Source organism: Zosterops lateralis, assembly GCF_965231275.1.
Source record: "Zosterops lateralis genome assembly, chromosome: 2".
In the NCBI taxonomy this organism is placed as follows: domain Eukaryota; kingdom Metazoa; phylum Chordata; class Aves; order Passeriformes; family Zosteropidae; genus Zosterops; species Zosterops lateralis.
The window spans coordinates 15,092,848-15,106,504 of NC_139763.1; the positions used below are offsets into that span (position 1 = coordinate 15,092,848).

The window sequence follows — 13,657 nt, forward strand, 5'->3', positions numbered from 1 at the left end:
ATAATAAATCTCAATCTCCATTGCTTGGCAGAACTGCATTTTTACTCAGACAAAGCACAGTAGGAGTGCTAGCTGGGGTTATTCTGTTAAAGTGAAAAGCTTAGAAGATATGAAAGCACTGAAAAAGTGTGACCTGGAGATCATCTTTTGATCTGAGCTGATAAAAAAACTGGATCAGATAGGTTTATTAATCACTTGTTTGCATGGTCTTTGCAGTGTTAGGTTATGCTTATTGGAGGGTCATCTAAGCAAAACATGGTAATGCATTTGTATAACTGTTAAGTAAAAATAATTCCTGCAACCATTAGATTATCCACAAAGCCGATATAATGCTGGGAGAATTGTAGGCTAAAAAGATAGCATGGGTATTGTGAAGTTATTCATGGCTGCATTCCTAAAGGAGAAAAACCCTCAAGTTCAAATAATTGTTTAAGAAGCATTTTATTTAGAAGCCAAAGGAAAATGAGAGAAACATTGATCTTTTAGTTTGAAAGGTTCTTGTCTGCCACATACCTCTTCAATGGTATGTGCTTATAAGGATGGAGTTGATTGTTGCATACTTGTAAAAGAAACAGCTGGAGAGTTATCCCAACATCATCATGAAGTAATGTCATGGAGAATGGGCTTAGTTCATGCTATCAATGGTTCTTGTCAAAAAGCCAAAATATCTTCTGAACTGAAGAATCTTAGAGGATTCTCATATATTTTGTAAAATGCACTTCCAATGAAATTTTACTACAAGTTCAAGTTGCCTTACCTAAGAAACACAAAGTGGAATCTCTGAAGTCTTTGTTCTCTGTTTTCTTGAGATAATACTAATGTAATAGTATTGTATAGGATTGGAGTATCAAGATTACTTACCCAGGGGCTAGGCAGCTTACTGAAGATGCAAGGCAGTATGAAAATGCAGATTCTTTTTATCATCATCATCAATTCTACCAAAATAGGCATGTAAACTACTGTACTCTAATTCTGTTGAAATTAAAAAAAAAAAAGCCATCTTACCAGAATTGTGATTTCACTCAGTTCAAATTTTCATCTCTCTTCTACAATGACTACAGAAATATTTGTAGGATTAATGAAAAAATGTAGATCTTTAATAGCTGAAAAGTATTCATTTACATTTTGCATTAAACTCCACAGGCACATACAAACATTTTTCAAGAATTAATTGGTTTACATTTTTTTTCATAAAGATGTAATGATAGGCTGCATTTTACTTCTAGGATGACTTCCAACTTCTAAATGTAAACAATGCTCCTAGGTTGTTCATTTAAAAATGCATTAAATTTAGGCACTAAGTTTAATATTTTCAGAAACTTTAATTTTTGCAAAGGTAGCTTGAATCATGAGGAAAATTACAGCAAAATTTTAAAATGTATCTATTAAGCATTGTGCCATAGATGGTTCCAGTAGGGACACTTGCACTTGACTTGATGTTGAGCATAAGAACTATGATTCAAAGTGTCACATTACTTTTAGACATTGTGATTCATATATTAAGATCCTTTGCTATTGTGTGCTGGTATAATAGGACTGACATGCCCTGGGGAATGTACATCATGCTGCAGCAATGAATGCAATGGCACCTCACTGAAGTGTTTCAAGGTGTTCTGTGTCTGAAATGGCTTTTTTCTGACTGTACTAGATATAGACAAAAATGTTCGCTTCCCAATAGCTACTAAATACAGATGTGAGATTTAAAGGCAGCAACTGGTTCCCAAGAGTAGTCTGGGGCAATAGAGGACTGAAATATGTTAATTCCTGGAAACAATTGCTGACCTCCCCTTCTCAATGTGTAAAAGGCTGTGAGCAGTTCTGACTGAAAGTTATTCTATCTTTGAACACTCTTTGCTTTCCCCAGAAGTAAGGTGAGGTTTCTAGGGTTTTTGGTTGGTTGGTTGGTTGTTTTTGGATTTCATTAAGTTTTCTCTACAGCTTTTCTTTCTTTCTTTCTTTCTTTCTTTCTTTCTTTCTTTCTTTCTTTCTTTCTTTCTTTCTTTCTTTCTTTCTTTCTTTCTTTCTTTCTTTCTTTCTTTCTTTCTTTCTTTTCCTTCCTTCCTTCTTTCCTTCCTTCCTTCCTTCCTCTCTTTCTTTCCATTTTTTTTTTTTTTTTTTAAATTAAATATGTTTATACTGAAGTATCTGTCCAGATTATTCAGTCACTCATCTGGACAGCCAGGAATGGCTGTGATGCCATGGAGGACTTGCCCATAGCAGTCCTCAACTCGTGCACAGCTGCATCAGTTGTATCCTAACCTTAATACCCTCTTTCTAATAAGCAGAAAGAAGAGCACACCAAAAAAATCTCTAAGTATCAGTTCAATTGGTCAAACCAGCAATATATTAGTATAACATTTTTACAGGTGTTTTTTCCTTTGGTCTGTTCAGAAGGACCCCAGAACAGTACATCAGTGCACATACCTACCCAGTCATTGCAAAAACTGCAATGGCACACAGTATGGTAGGCCTTTCAAACAAAGGAAGAGGCAAACTCAGTAGTTTTCATCATTATGGTTAAACATAACAATCACACCTAGAAAGTCTGTCTAAAGCAATAATAATTTATGATTTTCAGAATCTGAAATAGAAAATTTCCTATTCAGCATTTTACTGGATGGAGATCCCCTGGAGTCATATCTCCATCTCAACTTACAGGTGACAAAAGACTTGAAACATATTTTTAAAACAAAATTGGGAACTTGTGCTGATCACAACACAAGTCCTTGCAGAGCTATGCTGGTGTACAGAATTTTGCTCACCCATTACAGAGCTGCTCATCTGCAAGACAGGACCAGCATTGGATTAAGAGAGATTTGCAGCTCAGGACTTCGGTAGCTATGGTCAGGAATTGGTTGGAAATGTCATATTTTCATTTCATAGTAGAAATATTTTAATTTATGTGTTGTATCTGTTATCAGATCCAGACAGTTTTTAACTATGTCTTAAAGGATGTTCATTTTACCAAGTTTTTATGTCATGACTGCACACTTCTTGCCCGAACTCACATGAATGTCCCTACTGCAGATAAAAAAGTGTGAACTGCTTTCATGTGACACAGATTACTGGGAAAGTGCTGAAGCAGACCAAAGAGTGGTTTATTGAATTTAATTAGCAGCCTGGGACTTAGTGGTTCATTTTTTGCTTTCTGAACCACTTTTAGTCACAGTTGGTCTGTCAATCACAGTCGGAAATGCAAGGGCTGTAGTCTTCTGTGGGAGGCTGGCTTCTGTTTTGGCTGCTTCCAAGGGGAAGGAATGTCCAAGTTCAGGATGTGCACCACAAGGAGAGATATCTCTTAAAGTTTCAACTCTGTAAACTTGTATGACCATGCCAGCTCTAATTTGCAGACAAGTTTCCCATTCCAAAAATTGAAGCTTCCTGGAGTTACCAGAGCTTGGTGGGGCAGTTACTTAAAATTAGAAATGGCAAAGCTGGTTTTTTTCCACTCATAAATGAAAGAATGAGCTAGGAACTGTGAAGCTGAAAATGCCCTGTCTCCTGGGAACTTACAAAGTGCAGGTGAAAAGTTTCACAATATCTGAACTAATGCCCAGTGAGAAAGCTTTATGAAACAAATACCTGGTTGTCTGTGAGCTGCAGGTATTTGGCAGCCCTACTGAAATTACAGCATCATCTTGCATAAATAAGATAATGGGAAACAAGAAAGTAGAATACAGGGAAAAGCATTCATTTCTTGGCAGATGGATTCTTAATTTGCTCATCATTTGATTACAGCTGTCAAAGCAGTTGTTACTGAAAACTGTGGGCTGTTTTCCTGTGGTTGCCCAAGTGGGGCACAATCTGCAAGACCATAACTTAAGCAGAAGGATGGGATTATTTGTCTTCATTTAGTGCAGATCAGTCAGATGGTAAAGGACAAGAACAGAGCTCTCTGTTAGAAGGTTCTCTGCTTCCGCTCCATAACATTACCAATTCACCCCCTGGTTTTACCAGTGGGAGTCATGATATTTTGATGACATTTCCTAAGAGCAGCTTCTCTTCTCAGATCACGAGATAAGAATAAGTATAAATTGTGCATTTAGTTGATCATGCCATTTGACTTTTAAAATAATCTTGGCTGGGTCACATTGGGAAATGGATACTTTTCAGCTGCTCTTTCCTAAGCAGTGTTTTGTGCCGTTCTATTCCCCAAAATCTTTACTTTTAAGATATCTGTTATCAGCCCCAGTTATGTTATGGCCACTGGCTTTCTGCCCCAGAGAAAAGATGAGATTAATGCCGTTGTGTGAGTATCATTCTGGAGGGAGTTTGCAGAAGCCAGGGGCCAGTGATCTGCCCAGTGCTGGAGCTGGTTCAAGTATTTGCAGTTCATAGCAACCATGAGTAAATTTTGCTGGTAAAATTTTAAATACTTATGACTTAAGCTGACTTGGGGCAGGCTTCCCTTCTAAGATACCTGTGATTAAGTCAGATGAAAACTGGTGTCATTGGAGAATGCAGAGTGGTCCAGTGATTAGGTGTTATTGAAGGATTTGCATGATTTACACTTAGATGTTGCTTTTGACACTCACTTTCTGTTTGACCTTGAGCAAACTGAAGTAGACCCAGGTGCCTAAAGACACTTTAGTGTCTGGTACTAGTTTGTTTAAAGTCCAATGAAATCAGGAAGCATTAGTCTAAAATGCAGAACTTCAAAAGCTTTCTAGTTTTTTCACTTTCTCTCTTTAAAATGGAGATCAAAACACTTCTCTATGCACAGGAGTGGTGTGATGATGCATATATTGAAGGCGTAAGTGCTTGGAAACCATGATGGTCTATGTGCTTGTCCCACTCCTTTCAAGTTTTGCCATTTACTAATTGTATCTTTACTTATCAGTCACTATTATATGAATCTAATTTCCTTCTCACAGGCTAATATTAACATCCCAATGGGAGCATTTCGACCTGGTGCAGGCCACCCTCATAAAAGAAAAGAATTTACACCTGAAGAAGTGGAGGAGGTAAGTAAAAAAGGTTTTTTGATTTATTTTTTTTCCCAAAGAGAATCCCTGTCAAAAAATGAAAAAAAGCCTTTAAAGTGATCTTATAGCTCTGCATACCAATCTTAGGTACCACAGTTGAGCGTGCACTGATCATTCATGGAAATAAATGGCCACTTAGTAATGATTCATGTATAAATAGTTCTTCTTTTGGTGCCAAGGCACCTACAGGAGTATAAACTGTTTGGAAGGTGTATAGCTCTGCTTCCCCAGCGGGATGCTATCTGCTGTCAGGAGAGAGAGCCAGGATTTCACCAGCAGTATCTGTCTAGATGGGAGCTGATGAGATACAGCAGGAAAAGGTATAGTGAGGCTTTGGAAGACTTTGCTGCTACCTGTTACCCTGTGGTGTGATTTATTGTTACAGCTTGACAGGATTGGAACAGGTTTTCAAACACAACCCTTTTTGGAAGGTTTGTCAACAAGAAGAAAATGAATGTGAAGACACTTTCAAGTTAAAACAGAAATTCTGAACCCATTTACCCGCCCAGGAGAGAAAATACTCCATTTTAGAATGAATTCTGTATTTTCATGCTTGTATTTTACAGGAAGTGTTTAACACTGAGTTTTGAATAAAAAATCCAATTTATACTTTAACTAACATTGATCACAAAGGCTATGATTAAACACAGATATCATATAAATGAGGCCCTAACACCAAGAGTGGAAGAAAAGGTAGTGGTAGATACTCCAGGCAAGATAAAAAAGATAGTTACTCCTGGTTTCCTGGCCATTTTGGATTTGTAATCCCCACATGAGAACTCATCCTGCTGGACCAGAGCTCCCATTGCTCCTCACAGGCAAGGGCAGGAAAGGCTATGTGAGAGCCAATTCTTCTTTTTCTGTTTCAGTCAGATTTTTTTTCCTGAATTTTGCCATATTTTGATATAAACAATGCTCTGTTTACAGCGAACTTTCCTGAAGTAATCAAACCTAGGCTGACTTGGCTCTTAGGAAGATTTAAAAAACAAACATACAAAATAGCTTTGAACATATATTGTAGCTTTCTCCCTTGTAAAGAAATCAAAGCATATCCTCTCTGCAATAATTAAACTGGTGAAGGAGTGGATGTTATTAAGCAGAAACTAATATAGTCTGTATGAATTCTAGTAGTGTTTGAGAAATAAATGACTGGTGCTGATAATTACATTTGTTTGGGCAATTGAATGTTGCTTTGTTTCTCAGTTACATGAATACTCTATATGAGACTGGCATTATGGAAGTTCTTGGCCCAGGTTTTGTGGCCAATACTCAGCCAAACCAATGGGCTTAAACACTACAGAAACAGATCATGTTATAGGAATAGAATAAAAAGTGCTACCAGTGAACTTGTCATTTCAATTTTCTCATCTTGTTAAGTTTTGCCATACAGCTCATGATTTTACAAAGCAGTTTTAGACGAATGCAACTTTTGCTAGCAGTGCATAATCACTGCTAACAGAGAATTTTCCACTGTATTTTAAAGCCTTGATATAGGAGATGAGGGGAATATGGATCTTATTCAATGGGGTGGTGGAGGCAGACAGGAATGTATATTTTTGAAGGTCAGTGAAGCAGACATGTTAGCATGAAAAGAAATGGAGGATGGGAATTACAGAAAAGAACTCTTCTTCAGTCAGAGCATTCCCATGCTTGTATTTTTTAATCCTTATTGTGTATCTAAGTCACTCTTCAGGCTTCCTTCCTTCCTTCCTTCCTTCCTTCCTTCCTTCCTTCCTTCCTTCCTTCCTTCCTTCCTTCCATCCATAAAACTGAAGGCCATAGTCTAATCTCAGCTGTATGTTGCACATGGAGTGAGTGATACAGGGAGTGGTGAGGTCATAAACACAAACACGTGAGGCTGGAAGAGAACGCTGACAGCAATTTATGGAGCACAAAGTCTCCAAAATATGGGCAAAGCTTGTACCACTTGTTCTACAAGAGGAATGGTATTGAACATGACTTGATATGGTATTTTTTACATAGTTTCTGCTATGTACTAATAAATACTACAGGGTTCAGGGAATGCTTGTTTACTCTGATTATTCAGATCAGCTACGAGAACTGTCAAAGGAAACATTATAAATTTATGGCATCTTTCACTACTGATACAATTATGTGCATCCTTCCAAACAGCTTCTATATCAATTTACTTATTTTCCTGCTGTGCTTTGCTACTTTTTCAGGATGTTAGATCATTAAAGCAGATATCAGACAGTACATACAGTACCTGGGGCTGAATTACTGGCCGGAATTTGAAATGATCTAGCAAAAACAATAGTAAAATACTACTAGTATTTTTTTTTTTATTATTAATTAATAGTGTATTGGCTAAAATGTGAGAAAAGATAATACAAGCCTATTGAGCCAAGGAATATAATTATGACTTCTATTTTCTTATATCCAGTGATCTTAAGAAAGTCCTTAAAGATCAGATAGGAAGAAAATGTCAGTTTTTTACAATACCTTGTTTTTTGTTACTTGACATTGCAAAGTCATCTTCCTGATTAGCATGTAGTCCATTAGTCAGCAGACAAAAAAAAAGAAAAGTGGCCAATAATATTTGACAAGTAATGTTGGAATTTTAAAAATTAAGTCAAATATTAAGAATTGACTTTTCACAGTTAAGACACTTTTTCAAAAAGGGTAGTTAATAAATGTAAATCATGATTGAACTCTAAAATGCCCATGATGAGAGGACATTCACAGAGTAATCAAAAATTAAAAAGTAATTTAATAATGAAATTATTTGTAGTAAAATATAAATTAATCTCTAAATGTACATGATTCCTCCTGTATGCCAGCTTTATAAAATACACAATATGCTGGAACAACAGTAAACTCATGTCTGGAAATCTACTCCTTCTAAACATTACCTAGTCTAGAGCAGAAATGCTCTAAAATACCTGCTCTACTCACCTAGAAGCAACAGTACAGCTGAGGAAGTACCAAGGACTGAAAATCTCTGGTCCATTGGGAAATTAGCTGAGTTGCTCACTATTGTGTAATTGTTATTTAACTGGCATTTTTACAGTGTCAGCAAAATAGCCAAGCAGCACTACCCTCATTCCAACATAAAATGACAAAAACCCTTCTGGTCTTGCAACTGAGGTTATGAAAAGTTAAATTTCAACTCATGTTGATCGTGCATGGAGCTTTTGGAGTCCATAATCTACTATCATAGCTCTTCTCCAGAGATGCAGAAGTGCATGATGATCTTCCTCTCCAAGTGTCTGGCAACTGTGAAACTCTCAAAGGAATTAGATGATAAAAATGGTTCTTCTAATTTTTTGTCATCTAAAATATGAAGGACTTGGAGTTGCCTTTTATTCTCCAGAATTCTGCCATTCTCTTACAGTGCCAGGAATTATGCTCTAATTGCCTGGCACTGTAAATTCTTACTCCTTCTATTCCTCATTCCTCTACACTGGGCATCTTCTATTCTTTTTAGAATGTTTTTAGACATTTTAGACATCAACCAACAACATAATCTATCTCTTCATGCCTCTGCCCCATTTTCCACTGGGATTGTCTTTAGTATAAAAACATGTTTTCCTGTTTTCAAATAACTGAACTATGCTCATGTTCAAGAGATTGCTATTGCAGCAGGAAGGTCACTGGTGTCCTTTTGTGCAGAATGTTCCTGCTTCAACAGAGGAGGAGAAAGAGAAGAAACTGCTCCCAGGAGCTAAGAAACTTCCAGGTCCTGCTGTCAACTTGTCAGAGATTCAGAACATAAAGAGTGAGCTGAAATATGTCCCCAAAGCTGAACAGTAGCTGGAAGAAGCAGGTGAGTAAAAGGGAGGTTCTCTGCATGGCTCTAGGAGAAGCAGGCTGATCCAGAAACCTCTCTAACAAAAAGATGGCTTTTCAATTATTTCAGAGGACCTGGAGTCACACCACATAATTCAAAGAAAAAATATTAAAAGTCATAATAGGGATTTTCTGTTGTTTCAAATGTAGATCACTTTGGAGACTATATCCAATGATCCCATCAACCAGTCTAAAGTAGTCTATTCAGCATATTAAGAATTCAGTGTATTTGGAATATTGGAGCCACCTTAAAAATAACATATTGCTTCATAAGCACAAGTTCCAGTTTTGCAAAATATAGAACTTGTATTTGTGCAGTCTAACTACAGATGAATATTTTACAATGCAAATAAATGTATTGCAATGGTGGACAAGTAGGCCAGTATTTTTAAAAAGCTCCTCCGGAACATTAGTTATTTCATGTGAATTTATTTATGTAATTCAAAATTGACATGATAATGTGTCCATGTATTTGATCACACAAACATACTCAATGCTGCTTGTGGCACTCAAGGACTTGCTGTAGTCCAGCACAGGAAGGACATGGACCTGTTGATGTGAATCCAGAGGAGGGTTGCAAAGGTGAAGAGAGGGCAGGAGCATCTCTATGAAAGACAGACTGAGAGTGAGATTGTCTGGGCAGACCTCGCTGTGACCTTTCAGTACTTAAAGAGGGCTTACAAAAAAGATGGGGAGAGAATTTCCAGTAGGTCTTGTTGTCATAGGATAATGAGTAATGTTTTTAATCTTGAGGATGTTAGATTCAGACTAGATATAAGGAAGAAGTTTTTACAGTGAGGATAAGGAAACACTGAACCAGGTTGCCCAGGGAGGTGGTAAATGCCCCCATCCCCATAAACATTGCAGATCAGGCTGGATGAGGCTCTGAGCAACCTGCTCCAGTGGAAAATGACTCTGCTTACTGCAGAGGGCTTGGACTAGATGACTTTTAAAGATCACTTTCAACCCAAACCACTCTATAATTCCATGATCATTTAATTTAAAAGGAAATATTCAGCACTTCAGTTCCAGCTTCCGAATAATTTATATCTGATTTCAAACAAGACCCAGAAGCCTCTGTTGTTCTACATTCTGAACCTTACAGAAATTAATGATAATTTCTGATTATCCTTTGGAAAGCCTGAGTCAGTAAAGATGCGTCAGGCACTTACTATGAAAACTCAGATGTACAGAGAAGTTTTAAGACAAAAAAATCCCCACCCTGGCTACAGTAAGAAAAAAATAGTTGTGTCAGATAACATTCACCTGAATTGCTACTTGTGCATGCTGATTGATAAATCCTTTTTATCAAGAGAGACAGAGGAGTTAAGTTGAGCAGGAGAAAATAATCTGGAATTTACTGCACAGAAACATAAATGAAGAACAGAGGAAAACAGAAAGCAGTGCAAAGGAGTTCTGGGAATGCAGAAGTGCTAAGAACCAGGAATCTTAAAAGAAATTATGCATAATTTGAGTGAATTACCCCAGTGCACATTGCATCATGAACTTTTTTTTTATGTACAGCATAAATACGCCATTTGGAAGGAAAGACTTTGGAGTCTTTTCTTGCTTTTACCCTGCTGTGTCATAATGTTCCTGGTATTTTAAAGATACAACAGAGTCTTTCTCTTCAGGAAACTTGAGGGGGGAAAAATAACATTTTGTAAAATGTAACATTTTAGTCACTTCACTAAAGCACTGCCCAGAGAAATATGAATTTTTAATGTGAGGCTTTAAAGAGGTTTTTTCCTGTAAGAGATATTTTGTAAATTTAGCCCCATATTTATGCTCAGATGATTGCTATTTTTAACATTTAAAACATTTAAAAGTTTTTTGGTAATTACCTTACTGAGAATCTGACAAACATTTAGGGCATGCTCAGATGTTCACACTAAAGTTTTCTACAGAAAGGTCACAAAAATAAAGGGCATCTTGAAAGCAGTGAGGTAATTATGAAGTAATTTCTGTCTCTGTCTTTCTTTTGATGTATTGGTTATCAGGTTCTGACAGTGATACAGATTCCTAGATTTTGGGTAGTGCAGTCACAGGTCATATCTGAAAACTTAGTTTCTACAGGAGTTGCAGGTGCAGTACTGGAGCCTATGAATTTGAATATTGTATAGAACTAAGCAGGTGCATGAATTCCACATAAAATTGAGATGTAAATTATCATGCATCACATCCAGCAGCCTTGAATGATACTAAACCTAAGGACTGTCCCCTATAAGAGAACATTGATCACATCTGGTGTTTAAGTCGTGGCCTGCAGCCTTGTATAAAATGTGATATTGTCAGAGAGCTGTTTTATGATTGATCATGCAAATCCAGAGAAGATTATCTCAGTCTGCAAGAAATTCCCACTCACCTCTGCCTGATACTGTGCTCCATCTACAAGAAAGGGTTAGACATCATCCTTTGGATGTGATGATCTCAAAAGAAAGGGGAACAGGCTGGTCAATAGAATATATCTCTGCAGAGTGTGTATTGATAGATGAGGGTGTTCTTTGGTTTTCACAGTTTGAAAATTAATTCTCTTTTACATCAGCACTATAATCTTCTCAGATACTCACTATTGTGGGATTTGCCTTTGATATTATTTTTTCTTTCTTGTGGTACACTATAGGAAATACCTACTTGAAACACTTAGAATAACTCCAAATACTCTGGATAATTTCCATTATTCTGTGATCCTATAATATGATACAATAAAAAATATCAAAAGTACACTTTAGCATGTCACAAATATCAAAGCTTTTACAACCACAGCAGTTATTTCCAGCATTACCTCCTATCTTGTCAGATATCATGGTTAGTGTCAGTAAATTGCAAGCTAACATGATTTATTTTGTTCTGATTTTGATCCATGTTTTCTTGCTCGGTTTAACATGCAAACCCAGCAGCAAAAATAAGAAACCTGCAAAGCAGTAGGTTGGTTCATTATTTGCAAACCCATTCCTACATAATTTGTGCTTTAGAGTAACTTCTGTTAAATACCTTTGGTCTTGCTCTTTGCCAAATTAGGAAACATGAATAGAATGCTAAGATCATAGTTGTGAGTATAACAGTTTGTGGGAGGAATGCAATTAGGGATATGTCATGGAGCTGGATCCACTGAAGGTCATTGAGTGCTCCTCAGTTAAAATATTCCTGTAGTCATCCCTTATGGGGATCTGGTCTATCATCTCTAATTAGCTGATTAGCATATTCTACTTTGTCATAAAGACTTTTTTCTTCCACACCTGTAGATGATGTTTTAATATACAATGTGAGATATGATTCATTTCCCTTTTCTCCATCTACAATATTTTTTTCTGCTCCCTTTACACCTGGACATTTCTACATGCACAGGAGTGAAGCATATGCAAAATAAAATAGTAGCAAAATATCATACACTAAAAATATATGCCCTATTGAATGGTAGGAAGCATTTAGTTTGTGACAAATGGAGCCTCCTATGGCTGAGATTCGTTGCTGATTTTTGTGATATCTCATGTGATAAACTAGTATGGTGACTGTACTTGAAAATGGGCCCAAGCACAAACTGGCATTTCACCTGGGAATACAGATAATGGCAGCCAGTTACTTCTGCAGCTCATGTTCATTCTTCATTCTGTATCTCTTCACCTTTTGCGTCCTGAAGTGTGGAGGGGCTGTGTAACAAACCTTTTTATGGTGAAGGGCCATGGAGTCTAAATGCTGGACTTTGGTTTCAGAGGACCTAAACCTTCAGCTAAAGTGGTCTAGTTCTTTCCTCTTGAGGAAGACTTTATTAGTAGAAGAACTTCTTGAAAGGCAAAAAGGGAAATTTACTGTCGTGAAGTTACAAAACAGTCTGTCGTGGATATAAGGGCAGCACTCCCAGCATCATGTTCTGGTTGTGTTTGGAGGAAGGAGTTGTCAGGATCCCCATCACAATGTTCATGAGATGGTTTCTCACCATCTGATGCAGTACTTGCAGATAAATTGTTGTCTTTACCTGGAGCTCTACTGGGGAGCGTGGTTTGATTGCAGAAGGCAGTTCCATTTTCAGGTTGCAGAAGCAAGGGGACTGTATTTTGAAGGTTGAAGGACTGGCAAAAGCTTCCTAGGGCAGCTTAACCTTTGCATTATACAGACAATTCTGCCCTACATAAAATGAGAAATCTTGCCAAGCAGAGCAGCCTCTGAGATTGGCATCACTTGGAGAAAAAAGAAAGCGGAAAAAACCCTAGCAGAAGTCCCTTAGGGAATTATATTCATACACACAAGATGTTCCTTGGTGTTGCTATTAATTATTTACATAGAAAATATTGTAATTACCCTGGGCTAAAAATGCACATTATACCTTTGCCCACTAAAGCTTTAATTATAGGTTCCTGCTATATATTGCTCTTAAGCCGCCCCTCAGTTAACAGAAGGCATTTACCTCTCCTGGTGTCCCTGCTCTGACACACAGTTTAGTGTTTGGATCTTATTCCTGTGCTCACATGGATCAGAGGGGTACAGTTAAACTGCAGTACAGTTACAAGCAAGGTTATCGCTTTTTTCTCCAGAAACACAACAGTGCTTTGCTAGTAAAGGAACTCTGACATGCTGTGAGCTCTTGAAAGAGCACTGCAGTTTTCGGAAAATGTGTTCATTTGATTGAGTGCCAGCAGCCAAAGCTTGTGTGAGAGAAGGGAATCCTGCATCCAGAGGATGCCAAGGTAGGTCAGGAGATAAGACCTCTTGGCATGGGAACTATGGGGTGAAGAAGGATGATGCGCATCAAGAATTTCTGCAGGACCTCCTGCCAAAGTCAGAGGGATCTCCTCAGGGTGCAAAAGTACCTAAAGTCAGGGTGCAAAGAGGACAGAGCAAGGCTCTTCTTGGTGGTGCCCAGT

General features: G+C 37.5%; 1 protein-coding gene and 1 long non-coding RNA gene across 8 annotated transcripts in view; one reads left to right on the top strand and one right to left on the bottom strand.

The window, feature by feature from the left end:
- Positions 1 to 13,657, top strand: part of SMPX (small muscle protein X-linked) — a 45,059-nt gene that overhangs the window by 8,610 nt on the left and 22,792 nt on the right. For all 5 annotated transcript variants that reach the window (XM_083854836.1, XM_083854835.1, XM_083854832.1 and 2 more), the window contains 2 exons: positions 4,875 to 4,964; positions 8,619 to 8,772. In XM_083854836.1, coding sequence (XP_083710962.1) covers positions 4,875 to 4,964; positions 8,619 to 8,759 — 231 coding nt within the window. In that variant the 3' untranslated portion in view covers positions 8,760 to 8,772. The remainder of the gene's footprint in view (positions 1 to 4,874; positions 4,965 to 8,618; positions 8,773 to 13,657) is intronic.
- LOC310905947 lies at positions 434 to 8,035 on the bottom strand. 3 transcript variants are annotated; one of them, XR_014589304.1, is made up of 4 exons: positions 7,902 to 8,027; positions 7,449 to 7,485; positions 862 to 972; positions 434 to 757 (listed from the first exon to the last, which is right to left on the bottom strand). It is a non-coding gene; the product is annotated as an uncharacterized lncRNA (long non-coding RNA). The 3 variants fall into 3 exon arrangements; XR_014589305.1 differs by lacking the exon at positions 7,449 to 7,485 and having other exon boundaries at positions 7,902 to 8,022; XR_014589306.1 differs by lacking the exons at positions 434 to 757; positions 862 to 972 and adding an exon at positions 2,781 to 4,420 and having other exon boundaries at positions 7,902 to 8,035.